General features: G+C 35.5%; 1 protein-coding gene across 3 annotated transcripts in view; it reads left to right on the plus strand.

Moving 5' to 3' along the window:
- Positions 1 to 25,841, plus strand: part of CSMD1 (CUB and Sushi multiple domains 1) — a 1,108,336-nt gene that overhangs the window by 711,003 nt on the left and 371,492 nt on the right. For all 3 annotated transcript variants that reach the window (XR_007628921.1, XM_050315426.1, XM_050315427.1), the window contains exon 7: positions 1,753 to 1,830. Coding sequence is in view for 2 of the 3 variants with exons in the window: in XM_050315426.1 (XP_050171383.1) it covers positions 1,753 to 1,830 (78 nt within the window). In the remaining variant the exon portion in view is untranslated. The remainder of the gene's footprint in view (positions 1 to 1,752; positions 1,831 to 25,841) is intronic.

Consider the following 25,841-nt stretch of genomic DNA (forward strand, 5'->3'; position numbering starts at 1 on the left):
AGCCTAAAAAAACCAGAACATAAGGTGGCACTTGGAGGAAATTTTAGGACTTAAATCTAGAAAGTAATCCTAAGAAAATCATATCTATGAGGTTTGCCCCTCCAGAAGGCCTTGGGAATATTAACCTTATTGTCTGCATTGATGTGTCTATATAATATACAGTTCCTGCCTTAGAAGAAAAGAAAACACCGCACTGCTATCAAAACCATTTCATACCATGCAGCTACAATTGTGTTTCAATCATCTTTCATCATCTGAACACTTGTTTTCTAGGTTTAGGCGTAAATGACTGCACTTTCAGCATACATAGCTCAGAAAGTACTTTCTGCAGAACTTGCCCAATTTCAGCCGTCAAGAAAAGACAACCTCATTCTGAGATGGCAAAAGCATTAGAATTCTAATATAGAAATAATTATAATGGAATCATGTTTTTTTATGCAATATTTAGAGACATGTTAACTTGATGTTTCTACCGCTTCGCTTCTTAGAAATATTTGCATAGAGATCAGTGTATAGTGTGGTAATCATAAAATTTTTACCATGTGTTGATAAAAGGTATAACTGACATTCTGTAGTATTAATTTATATGTTTATATACTATGAGGTACTAAATACTGCCATTTAGGGAATGTTTAAGTTGATTTCGTGTTTCTGTTTGTATCTTTGATAAATGACAGCATTTTAAGATTATTAACCACTGCAAGATCTACAAAAAAAGAAATTAATATGAATCAAGGAAGAATTACTGCTTTTTGTATTTTTTATTATTGGCATGCATCATCTTTAGCATTCTAGTACACAAAGTCAGGTACTAGCTATTTTGTTGTGACTATTGGTTTTTTGCACAATAGTTTTGAATTGTCCAGGTTTGTTCTGCAATAGTTTTCTACATCTGATTTTACTTTCCATTGAGCAACTTGTTCCCAAGCCACAGAAATAATCAGTATTCTGTGATGGTGTCCTGTATTTTACCCTTCACAATTAAAATTTACCCTGTGTGTTCCTTAATGTACAACTGCACTAGTGCCTTCTCATGTTTCTTCCTACTTGGCTCCTGATCCCTCCTATGGCACCCTAACTACTTAGTAGGGATAGGCTGGGAGTTTAGCAGCCATTCAGCTGACTAAAACAGAGAAAAAAGATATTAAACCTCTCATGTATCTGTTCTGTCTCACAAAACTCTACCCCTTTGATAATTTTCTCTTCTTTCTAATTCAGTTCAGATTGCCCTGTAGGTTCAAAAGAGGTTAGGTGAGCCAAGTAATGTAACACATTGTGTTAATCTCCTTAGGAAACTGAACTAAAAACATGTCTACTGCTGAAGAGTGAATCAAATAAAAGCAGATGTGAATATCACATTTAAAGCTTGAAGTCCTCAAACATGTGTAAACAATGTTCTGTACATTTTATGTAAGAAAGAAGTTTTAAAAGTGTTTAAGATTTTGTCATACGCAGTGGCAAACATAGGAAGTCCATACATGTTATTAGGACAGGTTTTTCTTTTCTTTGAACCTAAGCACACTTGAATTCAAAATATTGCCAATCCTGATAATGTCTGTTTAAAAGGAACGTCTCCTGAAACATGATAAACGGTTGTATTTTTGTAAAAATTTATTTGGAATATCACAGAAGCTGCAGTTATTTCAATCTTCTGTAGGAGTCCTGTGTAGCTTTGTATGATTTGACTGCTATATGTCCTTTTCATGATGTTTAATAATGAATTACCTTTTCTTTGTTTGCTTTGTCTCTCAGTGAAAAAAGCAATTGAACTGAAATCAAGAGGAGTCAAGATGTTGCCCAGCAAAGACAGCAACCACAAAAATTCTGTCTGTAAGTTGTTTATACCATTATTTTTAGTGACTGCATATATCTTCTGGAGTACTTTTATATGTACAAATCAAAGAGAGAGATATTGGGAAGCTGTGGTCCTAAAATGGTTATATGTTTTCAATTGTCACTTTATTAGAACTCCACTGGTAATACTCAGGGTGTAAAAAGCACAATGTGGTGGTTTATGTAGAAAAAACCCTACATTATATATAGCACAATATTTTTATGTATTGGAATATTTAGAATTCAGAGATGCAAGACAAATTAGGAAATCCAGTGAGAACAGTGCTATGTAGACTTTAACAATTCAGTACTGTGGACAGTGAAGGTATCTTAGCATTTTTTGTATCTGTTTATACTTTCTGATCTTTTTTCCCCCTCACTTAATATCACAGCTCTAATTTTTCCCCCCCTTGCCAAACAATGTCCTGGTGACTGCCTTTTTCCAGTTTTACACAGAAAGGGCTAAGAATTGCTGTAATTTCCATCTTCTGAAGAAGATAGAGATCACAACATCACCTTTCCATCACTGCATGCCTAGTGCACTCTAGAATGACATCTCTTCCGTCCCTCTACACCTTTTCTCCCATGTATAGTGTAAGGCTAAAATCAACAAGCTATCTATGGGACTATGAGGTTGTTAGTTTTTCTGGGCATCACTTTCCCTGAACTAGCAATCTGAGCTCTATTAATCAGGTCAGTCTTGAAACAAGAAAAAGAAGATATTTTTAAATTTTGAAAACTGAAAGTCCCTTAGCCCCACCCCCTCATCCAGAACTCATTAAAAGTGTAAATGTAATGACTAAGATGTATTCAGATAAATTAATTCCACATGAAAGAACACTGAATTCAATGGACTGAAACCTAGGGTGTGTTTGCCTTATTGTGTGCTATTCTGCAAGTACAGAGAGAAAGAGTGTCTTAAAAGCTGATGTCTATGGGATATGATTTTGTCTCTTTTTCTGCAGTGAATTGTTTATTACAAAGTCAGCGTTTGGTATGCTCACTGGAACAAAAGAGGCATGACAATTTTCTGCTTTAAATGTTGCACGTTGATGGTGTGGCACTCAAAAGAAACTTTTTATGCAAGGTGTTGCAAAAAAGATGATCCCTCTCTTTGGTGTTTGTATTGAATGGGTGATTATTTCATTATTTATAAGTTACCTCTGCGAGCTGTGTGATCTCTGCTTACACTCAGAGCGCATGCTGTCAAACACCACATGTAATTACAGGAAGTGGAAGTAAGACAGGCTGTGGAAAAATTATTATAAGGCAGTCTTAAAATCTATGCTTATTTCAAATGTAAATTGCCTTTTTTGTCTGTTTTGACTTGACATAAACCTAAGAAGTGCATTATTATTATTATTATTACCATTACTTTCACATATATGAAGCTTATAAAAATGGTAAGATTAAAATACAAACATTTATATTCAAATGTATTTTACTACTCTTTTTAATGTAAACCTTTAATATTTAACCATTTTTCTTGCTAGTAATTACGTAGACAGAAAAGGTAATTGGGAATTTGACTTAGAGAACTGATAAGAGTTGATATTATCATTTGATGCCAATTAGCGAATCTCTAAAAAAAGAAAATTAAATACTGAATTAAATACTAACACCCCTCACCATTTTTGTATGTTAGATCTTTTTAAAATTCTCTCTCTATAAATCTCTATAAAGTAGAAAGCTTCCTTTTGGATTTTGGTTTATGGGGCATAGATGGAATTCAAATACCATCATGACAAATGCTGTGAGAGCATGCCCTACCCATCCTGTGACCTGCAGCTCTTCCCAAGAAGAACCTGAGAGCAGCTGCAGAAAGCATTTAACAGTGGTACAATTCTGTTAGGATTTAGGTAGAAAATGTTACCAATTATAATAACATTACTGATAATTCCTTGGGGAATGCAGAACACTATTTCAGTATTTCAGTTGTGTACAGTCATAGCTCACTCTCCTCCTCCTCCTGGACCTGCCTGGACTCCTGCAAGATTTGTTTCAGCTGCTCTGCCATCCTTTAGAAAGAACCAGGTAGAAAAGCACTGTTTTGGGATATAGGTACCACTGTAGACTTACTATTGGAAAAAAAGTCATTATCTGTCATGTCACTCCACAGGGAAACAATAGGTTTTTGTTCGATAGTTTTTTGGTTGGGTTTGTTGTGGTTTTGGGTTTGGTTTTTTTTGGTGGTGTGGTTTTTTGTTTGTTTTTTTTTTTTTGGGGGGGGTTTTTTCCTTTTTTTTCCTCCTTTTTTTGTGTACGACTGATGAAAGCATATGAAGTTATTATATCCCTGCCAGCCATTACTCTTTAGCAGTGAGCCAGATGTGGCTGAATCATGATTAATTTATGCAAGAAAATGGGAAAAGGATGCAAAAGAGAATTGAACTAAAATATGGTCCAGGTTTGTCCATACCTTACACTTGGCAAAGGTCGGAAAGAGTAAACTGGGAGAAAGCACATAGACAGGCGGTTCTTATGGCTTTAAGTGCTTGAGCTGCCTCAAACACTGGCCAAATTCAGCCAGCATATTTCCCTTGGTTATATGAAGCTGACCTCTCAGAGGAGTAAGAGAAGGGTTTTTTTCTGAAACTGCTTAGGGAAGGCCAATCCAATTACATCTGTTGGTGTCCATCTGATTAGTCTACCCACTTTAGTTATCATTTTGATATATATAGTATATTCCTAAAGGAACTTACTTGACCCATCTTGCTATCATCACTCACTCTTATTCTAACGTGGATTAAGCCTGCAGATTGTGTTCCTAACGGTTTAGGCCTTTTCTAAAAGTACTATGACTAGAGTTTGCATTGTGACTGAGTACATAAAAATATAATTTTGATTACTGGATCTTGAATTAATGTTTTCATGACAATATTTGTGTCCAACAACTCTCTCAGAGGGTGATTATCATCTCAAAACCTCTGAACGTTACCTCTGCAGCAGACATAGTACAGGAAGCATCCTGTATATCAAAGAGAAGTAGAGCCCTAATGAAGTGAGCTGCAAGGACAGACTATCAATGGACAGCCATAGTCCTTATAAAAGGCCCATTTTCTAGACAAGAATAAGAAACTTGCAGTTTATATTTTCAAGTGTAGCCTCCGATCCATGCCAGGCAGTTACTACCACATGCAAAGGATAGTGAGTCAGTACATGTCTTCAGGACATCAGTTCACAGAATACTGGGAAGGCAGGGACATAACTGCAGAATTGCTATTTGGCACCTTTGTGAGTCTTTGCGCCCTGTGTGGCCCAGAGAAGGGTTAAGAGAATAGAGAGTTTGCTCTTGTCAAAATGCAGTGTGGAAAGTGGCTCCCCACATGATGCAGCAAACTGCAGGGAATGTCCACATTCTGAAATAGCAACAAAGATTAACAGACGAAGTCTGAGTGATTCTGTTAAAAATATGGCATTCATGCTCAACCATGTTAACATTTCATGGTAATTACTGAATACTGACTTAACCTGACTTTGCAAAGCGCTCCGTGAACTACTTGGTTTTACAAAGTGAGACATCTGTAGGTATTCACTGAGCCTCTTTTACTTCATGAAAGCAATTTCAGGCTTCTGCTGTATTATTTGAAAATATATTTTAGAATACAAGAAAAAAACACATTAAATGCTTTGACAGATCATGACTCTAGTGTAAGATTAATGCACCTGCTGAAAGCTGAGTTACAGACTTTATCTAAACAGTTCTTCATGCTGAAGATGATAAAAAGAGCTACTTTACAATGATTATTTCTTCAATGTAGAACCAAAGAACAAATGAGTTCACAGAGAAAGTATTAATTGGTTGCAGCACATTAGGTTGAATTAATGGCACATGCTGTTGAAACTATAATGATTAATACCAAAACAGGACTACATTGCTAATTCTGTGTAAGAAAGAATGAATGACAGCAGTCATTATTTATTTTGTTGTTGGGTAACTGGCACAAATGGCTTAGGAGATTGCAAAATAAAGTTAAAAATTTTAGGATGGGAGTTTGTTGTTATAAATAGATTGCTCATATTTCAAATAAACTTGCAATTCTTCTTCTTGACATTTGGCTACTGGTAAAAATACTTTGACAGAAGCAAAATGATGACTAGTAAAGTTTTGTTCTTCAGTTAATGAAAGACTGTTTCCCTAAGAAGGACAATATTGGACTAAATAGTTACATTTAATAGCATTATTTTCTGAGTGATTTGTACTTATACCTTAGTAAAAAACAATTTCTTTAAAAACTTTTACATTTTGAGAAGTCAAATACTTAGAAGTCAGTTACAAACCAATGTGCAATGTTAACAAACTGATACAACAACTGCTGAAGGTCATCTCAAGATGCAGGTACAAAAGGAAAAACTATTGCTGATTACTGTGTTTTTGTTATGAAATTTGTAGCTTGACATGTAAGTATAAATTTCTGATTATTATGTTAAACATTTCAATTATCTTGTTCGTTGTTTCCCCAAAATAATTTCTTATTCAACAATTTTTTAGCACTATCTTCCAAATTATTTTAAGATTAATGAAAACCTATATAATAATACCATACTATTATTTTTTCAATGCTCATGTAATGGAAAAAAGTTCTACCAGAAATTCCTTCTTTTTTTGTGTATACTTGTGTTCTATTGAATCTTCATCTGTAAAACTCCATTGAAAAAACTCCAATTTGAATTTTCACAGGCTATCATATGCTATCAATGTCAGGATCAAATCATGATCAAAAGATACTGTTCAATATTTATTGTTCCAACATTGTTATCTCAAATTTAAAAAAAACCCCAAACAACAGAAAACTAAAAAAACCCTCAACTGTACATCAAATCTATCTCACTCTACAAACTTTTGCTGTAACCTACATTGGTTTACACTAATCAAATATAGCATCTCATGCTTTAGCCTTCGTTAATTTACGAAACTTTGCATTAATTATGGGATTGATCACCAATAAACATGATGCAAAACAAACCATCCAAGCCATTATAGGCAGTTTTGTACCAAACAATCGTAGGTTTAGATGCTGTGTGCTTAAGTGCTCTCAATATGCAGTTTGTTTTTCACTGCAATTATTTTAAAGTATTATGTGAAACTATATTAGTACCAAAGTGTGAACACTAAGATAGAGGTACTTTAAAAATAATAATAATAAAAAAAAAATCTGTTGGAAACTAGACTTGTTCTGCAGAAATTCTACAGGCCTCTGCCTATTCAAGAAGCACAAATTTAAAAGTGCTGCAGAAATAAATGTAACATAAATCCCTCTCTTTAATTTGTCTCACTATTAGCTTAAACAAATAAAGCAAATGGGGAAATGTTGGCATCTTTCAGGCTTTTATTCTGGGGCACACAGTACTGTCTGCAAGTGTTTTGAACAAGGCTTTGGGGTGTTGCTTGCCCTTTTCTGACACTCTGGTGATCAGTTTGCCACAGACACAAAAAAAAAAAAAAAAAAAGCAAACACACTAGTATTGCATTTTATAGTGTTATGTGCTTTGTGTCCTTTAAAAAGAGAAATTCCTAATTGCAGAATTTAGGCTTTTCTTTTACAAATACTTTTACAAATAACACTACCTTTCAAAGACTGCTGTTTCCTGGGCTCCTCATGAAGCATTGCAACACAAGGGTGAAAAGTGACAGAATTCATCTACGGCTCTTTTCGGACCTTCAGTGAGCATCTATTCATTATCTTCTGTGAATATATCCCTTATCTCATAAGGAAAATTGAGAGTATTGAAATACCTACCTTTAAGACTGAGATTCTTAAGAGGAAGAATGTTGTGTGCTAAAATCTGTACGGAGCCACCCCTTTCCCATTAGTTTCTATAGCCCTCTTTGGAGATCTCAATGTCCTCAGAGGAGGTTACTCTGTACTTGTGTGTTGTGTTCTGTTACATTAATTTACAGACACTGAAATGATTTTCATTTGTTAGTACCCAATCAGAAACTTTGTAAGTGCCTACACAGTATCATGAGCTCTCTGACCTTTTCAATCACGATAGCCACTTTTCATTTTTTATTCATACAAATTTCACAGCTTGAAAAGGAAAACGTTTTTCAAGTTTGCATTTATATTGTGCATATCTGCAGATGAGAGAAAGATTGTTTAAAACCTACTAATGTCATAATTACAAGGTAAGGAAACACAAGACTTAAATAGCTAAGATTTTGTGGGCCTAGCATGTTTCTACTTTTATTTCAGGAAGTCTTTTTACAGAAATACTGAGCATATGTTAAATGTTCAGTTAAAAATAAAGAGAGGGAAGCAATATTTCAAACACTGGCACTTCTATACAATAAATGTCTATATACCTAAGTGTAAATGTATCTCTCTCTATATATATATATATACACCATTGTAAGTAATGCATAACATGTAATATTCCATTATACTATTTACCATATGTCTAGTAAGAGGTTAATGACTCTATTTCCCTTTTTACTGAGTATTATAGGATGAAATTGAGCAGTAGAAAGAAATAACTGCAGCATTAACCTCTAACAGTTTTATAAAGCATTAATAAAACAGGAAAGCTAATTAGGCTGATATACATTATCCTATCTTAGAATGTAATAATACAGAGTTGCCCAAGAGTTAAAGAGTTTTGGATCTTCAGAGAAGATGAGTATCCCGAGTGTCCCTATGCAATGAAATTCTTCTGCAGTGCTTTTTCCCTATATTTTATAAATTGCTTCATAAATCAGGTTACTAAATTATACTTGGTGTTTCTAAATAAGCCCTCATCATGGCAGAAGTTTAAATATCTTTTAAAATACTATGCAAAAATCTTGCTGTGAAAAGAACTACTGCCTAAATATATTTGTGAAGAAAAGCATCACTTGTAGCTACAAGCAAAACAAGGTGCTTCATCAATTATTTAATACATCATTTGCATATATAATTTGTAAAATAACCAGAAGGAAGCATCTATTAAAATGTGTAAAACAAGATGTAATCTGATTGAATTATGGATGGTTAAAATGAATTGTTATCCAGCTAGGAACCTGAAACTGCCATTAAATAAGTTTCATATACAATTATAGAACATTACTGATTATTCAAAGTGAATGTTCTTACTGTAGGCTAAATTGGCATTCAATTCTGTTATTTTCAAAGTCAAAGACTCAAAAATAAGCAACCTTCTTTTAGCAATTATAATTCTGTATAAATTACTATTCATACAAAATTTAAATATAAACTTTAATACTTTTATATAGCTTCCTTGGCTTAACTCCCATGTACAGCTCTGTTAAAAATACAGATGTGGGCAGTAAATAGGTTGGCAAAATGAAGTCTTGGCAGATTCAATAATATATGTAAATTATGAAGGCATTCAGAACTTGTGGGTGGATGAATTCAAATTACTTGAACATAAAACATACAAAAATAATTTTAATTAAAGAAAGAAGTATGACACCGGTCATGCAGTGAAGGTATGCTGCAGAATATAGATACCCTCACTGTCAAGTCTTTTGAGAGTCAGAGACTTCCCACCTTCCGCAAGGAGATTTCTGCTTTCTACAGAGGCCAATATTGCCCTTGTGTATGTATCGAGATCCTGGTTTTCTAAATCCTCGTTGTGGGAGAATACCTTGATTTTGATAGGTCTTTGACTGTTTTCATTTTTCAGAATTTGTTCTGTGTCTTACGAAACACTTTGGAAGATAATTTCAACAGTATTAGTATAGGATCTCACTGTCACTCTGGAATATATCTATTCCTGCAGCTCTTCTGAGGAGAATAGCAAAGTGCCAGTGTCAAACATGTTTGGAATAGGAAACTTTTGTTAGGTGACAGCTAATTTATCAGCTTCACAGCAGTTTGTGTCCACTAGTCCTTCTTCACTTGGGAAAAGGGAAGTAAAAAATTTATACAACCTTGAACTATGTATCAATTTCCTCAATAATGTGCATTTAAGAGCTTGAAATATTTTTGGAATTGGAACAAACGAAACAAGTAGGAACTAAAATGAAAATGAATACACTGGCTTACTTTTGGAAGGAAAGGACTAGTTGCTAGGAAGAGGGGATTATTCAACCTGATGTGTCCCACCACTAAAACTGATAGAACAAAGCTGTTTTTAAAGAAAAAAAAGTTACCAAACTACTTTTATATATATATATATAAATTGAAAGAAAAATCCAGAAAAATCCAGAAAAACCTGGCTAAGTTTACTGTTTTGTGTCAGCATACTTGAAAAAGAAGGGACTCTAAGTGTGGTGCTCTAGCACATACGTATGCTTCTATAATACAAGACATCTGAGCTCAGGTAAGAGTGACAATACCAATTTGGCATATATCAAAGTAATGAAAGTTTTAATAAACATGATGGCAATCAGAACTTTTCATTTTGAAAAGTTTTAATCTATCAAGAAATAATTATGTCTCAAAGTCCACATTGTTCTCCTAATACAAGCATTTGTTTCTGTCACCCCGCTATAACAATATTTTCTGCTTCAGGCTTCTAAGATGAAAGAAGTTCTCCTGCATAAGCAAGAGAGATATGTCAAAAAAGTATGCATATCTTCCCTAGTTTAATGCTTTTGAACTCAGCTCTGATGCTCAATATCTCTGCTAGAGGAGCTATAAAGTCAGTGAATTATCAAATTAACAAGAGCAAAACAGTATGGTTTCTCTAAGCCAACATTTCATGTGGCATATATTTTATTCAAGAAGTTACTTTTTATTGCCATATCAGCTTTTCTTTCACATTTTTGAAGTCACGTGGGAAACCCAATTCATGCTGAGAAGTCACATTCCTTTCTCAATTCTACCAGACCTAGTTTTCAATATTCTGCAAGTGCATCAACAGAGGCTAAAATGAAAAGCACTTATGTTGAGATTAAAAACATAGCATGAAAAAACACAAACTACTTGGTTATTACTCTGTTGCATCTATGGGATATATTAAAATTTGAATCCATACTTTAGGGTGTGAAAGTTCAAAAGCACTTAAAATACAATTAATGATAGTCACTTCTGGTCTAATCCTAAGCAGACATGTTAATGTGTAAGATGGGTTTTCATATGATAGAAGATGAGACTTTCTGGAGAGGCAGAGCTTGTATTCCACATCACTGTTGTTATAAAAAAATAGAACATTCCCTGAATTTCAGTCAGGTTTGCTATAAAATATTTCTTTTCTATTTTTCAGTGTTTCTGTTCTTATTTTGCCTTTGTTCCTTGTTTTATTGTATGTACTGCATCTTAGTTTTGTTCAGAGGAGCCCATATGATGCTGTGTTTCATATGTGGGACCAAAACAGTGTTGATAACACACCAGAGCTGTGACTATTGTAGAACAGTCCTTTTGAAGTGTTCAGGAATTTTTTTTCTCATTCCTTCTCCCACAGTGAGTAGGCTGGGGTTGGGCAGGAGTGTGGGAAGGGATACAGCTGACCCAGGCTGACTGAACCAATGCCAAGTAGCATCAGGTTTGGCAATAAAAAACCAAGTGTAGTCTTTCCAGATAGCCATTTCTAAGAGGTTGGCTGAGCATTATTCTGCTGGGGGAGAGGTGGTGAGTGATGGGAGGTATGTGGGAGATACCAAGTGATGCCTTTTCATCACCTGAGTTTCTCTTTTTTCTCTTTTTATTCCCTTTAACCTGTTCAACTGCTTTTTTCTCAACCCAGAAGTTTTTTACTATTTTTTTCTCTGCCGATACTCTCCCTTTTCCTGCTGGGGAGGGGATGAAGTGGGCGAGGGTCTAGACGCTGGGTGCTCAGTTGATGGCAGGGGTCAACCCACCGCAGTGTAGAAACTTTTCACTAACCTGAACCAGATTTCTTTACCAAATTAGTCTATTCTAAGTCTCTTTGCTCCTTCCATTCTAGAGTCTTGTTGTCGTGCTATATTTACCCACCTTTATGTGTTTACAATAATTTCTCAGTTCTAGACTCCGCCTAGAGAGTTTGTTTCCCTCAATCTCCTTATTCCTTTATTCCTCCCATTCTTCTCTTATTTTTCTCCCCAGCAATCATTTATGATGATCAACCTCTCTGAATATTTGTTTGCCATTCTTCTCCCTAGCTATCTCAGTATCCTTTTTTCATCTAATTTTTTTCCTCTCTTGTTAAACTCTACTGTCACTTTCAAACTTTCTGACTGTTGCCTTTAAACCCAGCTTTTGTTGCCTTTTTATTTGAATCAGGCAACTGGGTTCTTCTCTCAAGAAGGCCTGGTAAAGAAGAGTAGATGGTTGTGCAGGAAAAACTAGCACTCAGTTCAACGCCTAAAACTGGATATTCATTGGCCACTGGAAGTGGAGAGTACTACAGAGATGACACACTTTGAAGTCTTAAGTTTTGTTAAATGTGACATATATTTGGGATGTACTCACTAAAATGTGTTTCTTTCAATCACCTTGAATTATTGTTTCTCAAAGGCCTCTCATTTGGCCATTTTTAGTAGATGATGGAAGGGCAAAATATGCATCCTTGACACAAAGGTCACTTTTGCAACAAATAGGTTTTGAAGGTGGTGTTAATACATTCCAGTGAAAAAGACTGGATTGTTGTTGTGGCTCTCTCAAAAGTGAATAAGATGAAAAAACAATAATTTCAATGTAATAGCAGTTAAAGAAAAAGAAATAAATCCAAGGCAGATGCCTGAAAAAGAAAATTTAAGCCCCAACAGCCTCTGTTTGAATGCGATACGTGCAAGTGAAAGAAGAATTTTTAAACAAGACATTGCTGAGCAGCTTTAAAACAACTCAAAACATCAGCCCCGCCTATAATACTTACCTGTTCTTTGTTCCTGTTTTGCCATCCCCCAAAGTCCCTTCCCTATAATTACTTCCTACCTGTGTATTATTATAATGTGGTGGTTACTGAAACTGCTTTAGTGTTTAAGGTCCAGGGCAGACTTAGTGACCTGGAGTTATTAGATTAAATTAGAGAAGTATTATACTACATCACTGATGAACTGCTGAAATAGTCAGGATAAGTGAAATATTCAGGGTGTCAAACACTTATCAACGAAAGGCATAGGAACTCAAAATTCACTTTTTGAGGAGAATTATAAAGCACATATACAGAATATAGAGACTAAAACAAAGACTGCTTATTTTCTTGGGTAGTTTGAATTAGAATTTAACAAAAGTAAACAATTGTGAACTAGTTGTATCAGCACAGCATAGTTTAATGCAGTCGGAAGTCTAGAGTTTGCATTATTTCCCCATTTACATGTAAATGTAAAAGCTTGTATACGTTAAGTACAAGTACACCAGTCTACTGGTCCACTTGCACTTCTATGGTTTAGAGCATTTCTGAGATGACTGTTCTGGTCTAGCAGTAAAGATATTAGTCCTCTTGACATCTTTTAATATTAACAGCATGATAATCATAGGTGTCTTGGAAAAGCATAGTGGTTTTCTGTTGGGGTAACTTTGCAATATATAAAGGATGTAGAAATTGTAATGTTGTTTAAAGTGAACATGCTTCCAAAATGGCTTTTGTAACTTGTACAAACTCACCTTCTTCTTCCCAGGATTCTCAGTCTTTATCTCCACTTTGGAATGTCCTGAGAGATACCTGAAAGTCTCCCTATTGGTTGTTAACACTTCCTTGTAATTGGTTGGTTTGTAAGACCTCCTGGACTCCCAATGGTCACTCTGTAATCCCCCAAGAGCTATTTAAGCAGTTACCTAGAACAATAAAGTCTCTCTGCCTGCTCTCCCTGCTTGCTGCTGGTGTCCTGTGCTCTCTGCGAGGGCCATGATGGGGGGGGGGGACGGGAAGGGAGCACCACTCCCCACTGGAGCTAGGGGTAAAGGGAAAAGCCTCCTGCCTGGGGTTCCCCCTCTCTATACACCTTCAACGTTCGTCAGTTTTCTCTCACAAAAATTAGGAACAACGTCTCAGTGAGTGACTTGTTATTGTTAATGCCTTATACTTTAAAAATAACTTAATACTCATTTGTCACTAAAGAATATTTACATTACATTAAAATAATGGTTTTGCTAAAAATCCAATCCTAGTTCTAATATTTTTTTATTGGTAATGTTTTCTCCATGTCCATCAGTAGTCCTCGCTAATGGTCTAGGTAATTTGTGTTTTAGGGGAGCATAGAGGTTTTTTTTAATTTTTCATTTCTTGTATAGACAAAATGAAAGGTTTGTTGAGGTATTATTATGCATTTTATGTATATTTATGTGTATTATTAAGCAATTTAAACTGTTTGTTTAAGAGCTACATATTATCTTGCTCTCCCTCAACAATCAGAGAAACTTTTGTATTTCTTTGGTCTGTATATTAGAGGCTATTGGCACATTTACACTTGCTGAAAGCTCTTTGATTGTTTGAGGCTCAGCTAGAATTCATGGGTGCCTCCTGAGCCCCAGCTGTGTTCTACTGGCCCTTGCAAACAATGCTGCTTTGGGTGATGTGTTCCCTTGAGCTAGGAGAATAGCAGAATTAGTCTTAATGCTGGTGGGATGTCATCAAGTCTCTATAACCAGTAATACAAAGAGTACTCAAAGATAATTGAAGTTCTTAATATTTAAAAGCTGTAAAAATGGTCATATGCATAGATTTAGCACGTGGAATAATATGAATGCCTTTTCAAGGACATATTGAATGAAAAAGTCCAAAATATATTTTACATGAGAATTAAAAAGGTCAATTCCTTTTTTGCTTCTAGGGTCAATCTGCATAACACAAAGAGCAAAAACATTTATAATAAATATCTGGGAAAAAGTGGTTTTTAACATTGGAAAGATTATTTTCCACTCATTATTGTAAAATGGTTGTTGATTAAATCAAAGGTTTTAACTTTGAAATAAACTAAACTAAAATTCAGTCTAAAGCATAATAATAATAATGGCCAGTCTTCGCGAGCGAAGATCCGGGGAAGGTCTTTACACCTTCCAGCCTGCGCATTGGATTTTTTAGGTGAGACACAGTGTGCGCGGAACTGAGCCCACCCTTTAATCCTAAGGTTCATCTGCCGGGGCCAAGCGAGCTTGGACGGTGGCAGCGAGGTCCTCAGGACGTAGGTGGGTTGCCTTTAAGGGCTAACGAGCCCCACCTGCCCGGGAGTCTAAAGCATAAGTTCATTTATAAAAGGAGCTTAGACTGGACAGTGTTGAGCACTCCTATCTGTAACATTTAATCAACTAGACTTTAAATAATATTTTTCAAATAATTTTAAATTAAACATATTGTTTAGAGATACAGTTTAGAAATTAATTATTGAAGGGTTTTAACTTGTGGCCTTTAAAAAAAAAAGGGAAAAAAAGCCTTGTCAGATTCCCTTTCACAGTATTTTAACTGGGAAAAAAAAACAAACAAAAAACAAAAAACCACAACAAATAACCTCATAAAAGCTTAACCATAATGGCTGGAATGGATGTATAGCTTTTCAGAATTCCCCACAGACAGAGAGCTGCACACCATTACCTATAACTGCTTAGCTGAGGAAAAGCAACAACTTGGTATCCAAAAGAAATGGGGCTTTTGAAACTTCATGAAACAATACACATGCAATACCAGTACAAAGTATGTGTCCCTTGCTTCTCACTGTTACACACTTGATGTCACAAAGCAGAGAAGAGCAGGCTCAGTCCTTCATCCAGTGGTGATTGCATCAAAGATTCACAGTGTGTTTGTGACAGAGAAGAAAAACCCCATACATACACAAAAACCCCCAAACAGGTAGAAATGATAATTTAAAATACTCTATCAACAATAAGTCTTTTCTTAAATACCTATGTTTACGTTCTTCACAATATAAAGATGGCAAAAGAGAAGAAACTATTAGTTAGCTTAGTTAAGAGTAAAAGCTGATGATGTAGTTCACATGACTATTTTTTAACAGTTCCTTACCAAGATCTCTGTTAGCCCTTGTTTTATAACAAAAAAAAGGAAGGCAAAATTTCTCATGTTATATGTCCAACACCTGTTTCTACACCGAAGTTCTATTCAACAGGGGAGACTAAAAGAAATGGTATTTTGTGAGTGTCATATAATGGATCCTTGTTTGAAATATATAAGAAGTATAAATATATAAGGAGTAAAAGACCTATAAGGAGTACAAAAGGAGTTTATAAGGAGTAAAAAGTGTTTTGAAGAATAGAGTTAAAGATGCTTAATATCAGAATCTTTTCACAGAATTTAAAACAGCAAAGATGACTTCAAATCTCTTCTATTAATGTTCTTTAGGTAAAAATATTGGTTTGCATAATGATAACATTGTGGGTCATAAGAATTGCTAAAGCTTCTGTTATGTGTATCTTTGAATTGTAGAACCCAAATGATCATAGTGATGTGTATGTACTACAGGTTGATCCTATTACTTTTCATCAAACTGAAATTTTTCATTTTTGATTGTACTCTCCCCTGGAATATAGGGTATTATGGACTAATTTGTTACATTTTCTTGCATAAATTGTTCACTTGTGATAAATATATTTATTTAACATCATGTTGAAGCTACACAAAATCTTTTAGTGCCTTTCCTCCTGGGGAGGAAGCTCCTAGGAGTGCTCCTCCTAACCAGCATCTTGGAGGCATTCAGCTATAATTTTCTGACCTAGTGGTAAGGAATTTCAAAGTTTTTGAAAAAAAAACTCATTTCAAAATTGTTACTAGCCTACTTTCTACAGCAGTCACATAACAGTGTGACATAACGATCAAGTCAGAGGAAGAAACTAACTTCCCTCTACTCACCCATATAAGTCTCCCTGTATAACAAGTGAGCAATACTACCTTCTGCTACATATTATGAATGTCAAACAAGTCTACTCAACTATTTCTTGGCTTACTTCATCTACATCAAAAGTTGACCTTAACAATTTAGGTCTGGTTTGGTTTACTGAAAACTGAGAAAAGACAGCAAATCAATATTAAGTTGCTATCCCAGAATGTAATGGTTCAACTTTGAATTAAAACATGAGTAATTTCTGTAGTACTAATTTCTGTGACAGACAAAGTGCTTGTCATTTTTTTTTCAGCATTCTTTTTCCCAAAAGTCAGAACTGTGGGACTACAATTGCAGAATTATTGATTAATTGTAGAGGCTGCAGTAAAGATCATTCTTGCTTGAATGGTATCCCTGAAAACAATAATGATTGGACAAGATTTAACATTAGACAAAATTTCTTAAATGTTATAAGGAAATAGTTAGATGGCTTGCACCATGACTGTAAACAGATTTCTTAAAAAGCAAATAACATATTGAAAAATTGGGAGATATCTCATGTTTGAACTGTGCTGAAGCAGAACCTGAATTTGACTCCAGAACTGGAATTCTAAAGTCTGCTTTAGGATTTATGTGTGTATGATTTCTTTATGTTTGTCCTCCAAATTATCTGGAATGCAAGTTTTGATTCAGAAGTGTGGAGTGTAATTGTGAATATAGCACTATGCTAACAGAACTTTATTGGTTTTGGGTCAAAACACACATCCAGCTGACTTGGAGCACTTGCATCATGGTACATATCTCAGCAAAATCTTTGCAGACATGATTTATCCAGTCATAAAACAAATTATAAGTACTTTAAAATAAACTCTGGGCAAGAAAATTCAGGGGAAATTAATTTTTTTCTTTGTAAAAAACCTACACAAATTTATTAAGGTGCAAATATCTCTGGTATAATCCAAATCCAGTTGTTCATGACACATTTATTATTGTACTTAAAATTAATCCGTTTTCATATTTTTAAACCAATGACATATTTTACCATGTGTGTTCATCAAAAGAAACACTAAATATAGCATAAGAAAGTCAAAGCTCCAATTTCCTTCACAGTAAGTGACTTAAATTTTCTTTTATCAGAATTCTTTATGCTGTTAAATGACTCACACAGGGACCACCACAAAATAAATACATAAATTTATGATGGTTATGCCATGCATTTTTCAGCATCCTCTTGGGATAACCCTGTTGCCTTGTTCTGTTTGCTGAAATGCAGTAACAAATATTGGTGGGAAACACAAGCAATCTTCGTGCTGGTCAAAGATGACTCATTATAAAACTCCTGTAACCAAATCTGATGTGACCTCCAGGTCATAGCACTGCCTGTCAGGGTGAAGATTAAGCTCTGTAACAAACAACTACATACACCATAAATCTTTTTCAATGCCCAAGAAATAGAAACTGGTTTAAATCTTGCATATGTGATAAGAATGCATTTCTTCACAAAGATAACAAACATTTTTTCCTACTCTCTCTGAATGAAATGGATCCAGACGTTAATTATGACTTGCTTTGTATTTCTTCCTGACTGTAACCTTGTAAAAGCACTCTAATAGACTTGCAAGAATATGACACATTTAATTTCACCACATGGATTACTTCAAACAAACTGTTTTGAAGAAGGGGTAGATTTTTCTGTTGAAGTTTGGATTTATTTAGTTTTTTTGCAGCTTCTAAGTATTTTTCCCTTGGTCTTATCTCACACACAACTTCTCAGAAATATGGTTCAAAAACCATTATTATGATATGTGGGGGTTGTTTGTTTTTTTTTTGGTTTGGTTTGGGTTTTTTTCTCTGTATCATTTGATTCCTTTTGTGAAACAATATTTGCTGGGTTTGGTTTGTTTGTTTTCCTTTACCTGTTATCATGCTCAGACAAGAATTTATTTTGCATCTCCCTCCCCTGTTCTGTGTATGATGACTTTGAGATCATGTTCATGCTTCATTTTTGTGTCTTTATAGTGGGCGTGGAATAATTCCTCATTATACCATCTCAGAGATCTCTTTTCCACAGAAGTTTCTCATATTCTCTTTCTTTTCCAGTATCATCTAAGGTGTGCAGGGGAAAGATTTCTCTATAAGATCAAGTACATGAACTCTAATAGCTTGAATGGTAGTTATTCGTCTTATTACAGCTGAGAAAGTGATCTACTATCTTTGAAGTATCTGTCCTTGTTTTGTGGTGGTCACTCTGAGATTGAGTAGACATTCTGGTCTACCTGTACCAGAACGACATGACTGTGGTTAAATATTATGAGATATTATTTGTTTCACACTGACTAACCTCACAACTTTAGTCTTTTAATAATGACATATCAGAAAACATGTTTCATCTATTTCTGTGATCTCGTCTCTGAATTCCATTCAAGCCAATATGGATCATACAGTTTAATTTTGTCATAGTCTTATGCATCAGTCCTAAACAATTCTAGTCTTTCAGAAAAGAAGGTAGAAAAGTAGAAATAAAAAATTACTATGTCTGTAATTTCTACATTTCTGCTCAGTATTAAGACCAGTCCTGTTTAATATCTGTATTGATGATCCGGATGAGAGGATCAAGTGCCTCATCAGCCAGTTTGCACGACACCAAGTAGAGTGTCAGTGTTGATTGAGTGATCTGGACAGGCCGGATCAATGGGTGAGGCCAGTTGTATGAGGTTCAACAAGACTGAGTACTGGGTCCTGTCCTTGGGTCACTGTCGCAGTTTAAATGAGACAAGGGTCTTTTGCTGAGAATAGATTAGGAAAAAAAAAACCAAACTTCTCTTTCTAAGCAAGTATAAATCCAAAATTAAGAGGTTCCAATTGAAGGAAAACAAATTATGGAAAAGGGAAAATAACAGCCCTTTATTAAAAGGTATGTGTGTATTAACAGGAAAATAAAAAAAAAAAAACAAGTAAAACAACCAGGCAATACTCCTATACCCACCAATAATCCCCTTCAAGAACAAAACCGATAAAACAGCAAAAGAAAAATTAAACAGTTCAATTTCTTGCACCCTTTGATGCAGTTCCAACCACAGTCAGCAGGGGGTGCCGTCAGGTCACTGGTGATGCAAAACTTGTAATGTCCTGTACCATTCACCAGGTGATGCTGTTGGGTCACTGGAGGTGCAGAACTTGTAGTGTCCTATTGTAATCACCAGGTGGCGCTGTTGGATCACTGGAGGAGCAGAACTTGTAATGTCCAGTGCCTGTCACCAGGCGGTGCTGTGAGATCCTTGGTTGCCACCAGGTGGGTTGGGGGAAGGGGAAAAAGCAACACCTCCCAGGGTATATCTGAGAAAAAACAAAAGAAAAAACTCGATTCCCCTTCCCTTCCCACACTGGAAAAAGGGGGGGGGGAAGGGGAAAGGAAAAAACCAGCAATAAACCAGAAAGTTCTCCCAATGGAAGAAAACTCACGAACTTCAGCTGGTTAGGATTAGCTTTAAGCAGGGCCTGCAGCCAGCAACAGCTGAGAGCAGCAGCAAACTCCCCTCTGACAGGAAGAAACAGGAAACCAGGCAGCGTCTGCAGCTTGCAGCAGGTCCTGAGCCCACCGGCACACCAGCCTCTCCTCCCCCTCTCCCTCCAACCACACACTAGCCCCCCCCTTCATTGTCAAGGAGACTAATTTCTCAGCCATTAGTGGACCGGCCCAATTCTTTTGTTCACCTGACGGTCTATACACAGAGCACACACAGCAGGGGAAAGGGAAAGAAAAATTCCTTGCTAAAATCAGAACTATGACAGTCACAACAATCCCATGCAGTGCTACAGACTGGGGTCAGAGTGGTTGGAAAGCTGCCTGATGGAAAAGGACCTGGGGGTGCTGGTTGACAGCATCTGAACATGAGCTAGCAGTGTGCCCAGATGGCCAAGAAGACCAGTGGCATCCTAGTATGTATCAAAAATAGTGTGGCCAGCAGGACTAGGACAGTGGTTGTCCCTCTGTTTTTGGCACTGGTGAAGCCATACCTCAAGTCCTGTGTTCATTTTTGTGTCCCTCACTTCAAGAAAGATATGAAGGTTCTAGAGCTTGTCCAGAGAAGGGCAACAGAGATGGTGAAGGGTCTAGAGAGTAAGTCATGTTTGTTGAGTTGTGTGGTTGAGGGAGCTTGGAGTTGTTTACCCTGGAGAAAAAGGAGGCTCAGGAAAGACCTTATCACTCTCTACAACTACCTGAGAGGAGGTTGTAGCAAGGTGGACGTTGACCTCTTCTTCCAGGCAACAGCACATGAGGACTTATGCTTCAGATGCACCAGGGAAGGTTCAGGTTGGAGATCAGGAGGAATTTCGTTTCAGAAGGGGTTGTTAAACATTTGAATGGGCTGCCCAGGGAGGTGGTGGAGTCACCATCCCTAGAAGTGTTCAAGAAACAATTGGATGTGGCACTTTGTGCTATGGTTTAGTTGACATGGTGGTGTTTGGTCAAAAATTGGACTTCATGATGCTGGAGGTCTCTTACAAACTTAATGATTCCATGATTCTATAAAATGAACCTGTAATAGCATCTAGCTCAACTTCTTCATATTTATACCTTCTGCACTTTTACTTTATTGTATGCACAAAGATATTTTTGTAGAGTATCTTCTTTTGGTTTTCAGTTTGCTTCTTTTCTTTTGAGAAGCTTTACACATCCCTTAGGAAACTCTGGCTTAAAAAACACTGAGGAATTCAAGGTGTGAGAAGTTAAGGAAAATCCTCTTTGGGATATATAAGAAAAATAGAAGAAAAAGAGTGTGCTGTATGAAAACTTAGGGTTTAAAACAGGAAATTATGAGTTTCAAAGAATGATAGTTGTGTTGGGGAGCCCAGCTGGCTCTGGGCTCTCAGTAAACTGAGATACTGAAGATGGAACTTCTTACACCTGGCAGAGGGTTAACCACGGACAGTAGGACTGTGACACAGTGGGTTTCCTGTCAGAATGTCAGCCTATTGTGTTAGGATACGTGGCTGTATGTCCAATCATGAGTTGTTATGAAGTGCTAAACCAATGCTGTGTGTACATGTGTCACCCCAGAACTGTATAAAGGTAGCTGCACTGTTGCAATAAAAAAGCTGCTGGTATCCTGAAACCCATGTCGCCTCCCCGCCTCGACCGTGACGTAGTTGTACATTCCAATAGAGTCTTCTAATATTTTTAATGTCTTCTGTTTGATTAGTGAATGAAGAGTGAATAATTAGTGAATGACTTATCAAAAAGTCATGAAGAAGCAATTTATAATCCTTTATCTAGTGTACTAAAAGCTTATATAGCTGCAAAGTATCATTTGTCCAGCAATGGTAGATTACTTTTCTTCTCTTCTTTTCCTCATTAGGTTTATTTAGAGGTTTCTCTAGGTGTTTGACAAATTGAAAACTACTTGATTTAAGAAGAATGTTACATTTCGTTTGGTTTAAAGTTGCAAAATATCGAATAAAAGAGACAGTGAGTTTTAATGGGATTTTTTTCTCCTCTGGGTATTGTACCTTATTTTATTCCTGTAAAATTTTAGCCTGAGGGTATTGTCTAAATCCTTCTTGAACTCTTTCTGGCTTGGTACTGTGGCCACTTCCCTGGGGAGCCTCTTCCAGCACCAACCAACTTCTGGTTAAGAACCTTCTTCTAATATCCAACCTAAACCTCTCCTGACACAACTTCAGGCCTTTCTCAGGGACTCTATCACTGGTCACCATAGAGAACAACAGATCAGTGTCTTCCTCTTCTTATCTATGTAAAATGTGTGTGGTGTTGAAAGAGGATTATTCCTTGATGAAAATCACTTCACTCTGTCCTATCATGAACCAACAGTTTGTGTAGGGGTTTCTTTGACAGTCAGTGGATGAATAGGGTCAATAATCTACCACTGCTTGATAATACAAAGATCTCTGGTATTTTTCAACCTCCTGCATTTTCTTTCTACTTTTCGATCCTGCATGTGGTGTTAGTCAATAATATTTCTACTTCACCTTTGAGAACCACATTTTATTACAGACAAATGTGTAACAGTGCTATAATTTCAAAATTACATTGAATCATAGTACTCAGTAGGAGGTTAGTACATTTCTATGGAGCAGAACTGTTTCTGTTGTATATTTGCAATTAATGAAGAGAAACCAAAATAAAATGAGACCAATGTCGGTAATAAAATCTCTCCTACCTGTGTTCTAACTCACTAAGATTGCTCTTCTGAAAGATATGTTCTGGAGGTCCTGAATTAAAGAGGAGAAAATTTTGAAACTGAGGATCATTGTATAACATTGAGTGAAGGTCACAGTGTTCTCCTTTTTCATGGTCAGTGGCACTTGCAACTAAAGATAATGATGTGAACCTGTGAGAAACAGTAGCAGTACTTTTTTAATCCAAAACAATAAGGTCAAAACAGCAGAGAAAAAGTTTTCTCAAATGATGAGATAGTAGACTAAATTGCTGCTTGTCTTTGATAATCTAGTTTTAAGCCCTCTTTCATCTTTGAAATAAGATCTGGGACAGCATATTCTCCAATCTAATGGTTGGGGTTTTTGTTAGTTTGAAGCTGAGAGTCAGAGGCATGGTTTTACAACCTTCTACTTTCTTAAGAAGATGCTACCAGTATGTAAACTATTTGGGTACTTCATTCCTTAGTGAGATAATAGCTAACATGGGACAGAGTGACTTGATTTCCTCCTTTCCTTTTGTCTGAGTTATTGACATAGAATAAGAGAAGAAGATCAGATATTTTTCTGTTCAATGTATGAAAAAACATGAAACAGATAATGCCATTCTGCTAAATGATAATATACTAATAATACTATACAATTAATACTAATTTCTGATCTGAAATAGGAGTCAGAGTTCTTAACAATGGAAATAATATTTTGCATTTAAGGTATTATTCTAATTATATGAACACAATTAAAGTAACATTCTAGAAATTAGTTCTAATTTAAATACAATTCAAGCAAAATTCAAATTGTCCCTTTCTATGTATGTTGCCAATTGACAAGAAATAAAACATACATACATGGAGGCTTTATTTCAGCTAAATTTGTTTGTAGTATAGGATGAAGAAAAATGTCACGCAGGGTTAGCTGATTTAAGAATAAAACTGAATATATGCAATGTATTATTAACATACTTGGTATTTTAGTTCAAGTGTTTATTCAGGTCTGTATTTAACTATTATAAAATCAGAACAGCAAATAGCTGAAAAAATCAGAAAGAAGAAAAGCAAACATAGCTTAAAATATCAATTAAAAGATTGTTAATCCATCAGAACACTCGTTACATCACACTTGCCATTTATTCTTGGTTAGGTAGATGAAAAACCCATTCTAAATCCACTTTCCCTGAGAGACATAAAAGGTCATCAGATCATATTATACTACAGAGCATTGACTGGAGTTTTGATACATATAACATTACTCAGTGGACTTAAAAATTTTAGAAACTTTGGATCATCTTCAAAAAGCACACCTACCCACAGAGAAAGCTCAGAAATATATAGAAGCTGAAATTTAAACACATCCAGCTACCTTTGAAACCAGAGGCAAATTAGTCACTGTCCAGGGTAATAAGCTTGAGCTGAATATCCTTGCTTGAATTATTCTGGACCCAGAACTCTACTCATAAAGTCAGACTGGTTTCAGGATTTGAATTATTAGTTTATTTTTTGTGCCATGCACAGTGCCTTGTAAAATGCCTTTAGAATTGCTCTAGATAACTACAGCATTGCAAAGTGTAGATATGCTGTAAACAACCAGACAAAGAAAAATGGCTAACCTTTGAAAGCATCCTTAATGACTTTCCAAATTAGATATTGCATACTATTCTTTCTATTGTTCTGTCCATGGAGGTTTTAGTTATATAACCCTACATGACTTTAACCCTAAAAATGTCTTCCTCTATTTTTTGTCACAAAGGATGAGAATTAAAGTCTTGAATGTAGAGAATAGTAGATACATGTAATAATGATAGTAAATTGTGTCATAATAAACATTCAGGAAAAGAAAAGAATAAAAAGAATTATCATATATATATTCATTCTTTCATGGGTTGCAAAAGTTTTTACAATTTATAGTATTTATCTCATTGCTCACTTTGTACAAACTCCACAAGTACAAACTCTAAAAGAACAAAGTTGTCAGACTTGCTTAGTCTGGGATTTTCTTGACCTACTGAGACTTGCTTTTAACTTTTTTAGCTGCAACAGCAGTGGTCTGCTGACAATGTAACTATTGTCTACATTGTTTTGCTTTCATTTTTCCTTGTAGGTCTGCGTGATATTTGATTGTTATACTATTTTTTATATTTTGTAACTAAGTGGTGATAATAACATGCAGTGGAAGAATGAATGTAACATAAAACACAAGGGAGAAAGGGTAGACATTGGAAAATGTGTATAAAAATTTTAACTGTATTATTATGGAGACTTTTCCTGGTTGGTTTGGTCTGTTGGTTGTTTGTTGTTTGTTGTTTTTTTTCAATTGCTGCTAAAATTAGAAAGTTAATATTTCATATGGAGTAACAATGAATTGTTGATTTTTGAAGCGTTTTTCTTGGACCCACACAAACTTCAGAAAACACGGTGCAACTGAGGCCTTAATTTAAGGCAATATTAGATCTAAATCCTTGGACTTGTTCATTCATATGTATGTCTGCTGACCACTTTAATTAGTTCTTTACTTTCAGTTCAGTGTATCCATGATTTTCTTGGCCAAGAACTATTTAGTTTGGTGGGGATGCCTCCACGCCCCTAGGCTTCAATAAGGTTACACTGAATCTGTATCCCCATGAAGCATAATCCAGTAAAGCCATGGGTGATGTTGAACCATGTGCACAGTTAGTGCTAAAAATATCTCTTTCATATCTTACTGATTGTATACAATCATAATTTAAACACTCAGAGAATGCAATATTTGGGCTTGTCAGTATGTACTTATACATATTGGACCAAAGAATTTAAACATTTCCTCTTTCTTATAAGAATTTATAAATATCAAGTACAAATGTTTTGATATCTCATTTAGAACCTAAATTAAAAAAAAATAAAATAAAAAGTGCTTAGGTACTTTAAGAGTTGTGAAATCTCAATCTCAAACCTATGCAATGCCAAGGTAAACATTACATACAAAACCTTAACTTCTGTTCTTCATAGGTGTGAGTAATTGATCAGTTTAGTTATTTTTCTCACATAGATCATCAACAAAGTAACAGATATTGTTCTCTTTTCTGTGAATCGATCACTTGAGAGAAAGAAACAAACACTTTTCAACTTACCTACTGATTTATGTGATAGAAAAGAAATTTTGTTCATTGACTTCCTAAATTTTGAAGATGAGATGTAGAATTTAGTTACTGTGCACTAAGCTC

Source organism: Myiozetetes cayanensis, unplaced genomic scaffold (assembly GCF_022539395.1).
Source record: "Myiozetetes cayanensis isolate MyiCay16 unplaced genomic scaffold, myiCay2020 scf2-11, whole genome shotgun sequence".
NCBI lineage: Eukaryota > Metazoa > Chordata > Aves > Passeriformes > Tyrannidae > Myiozetetes > Myiozetetes cayanensis.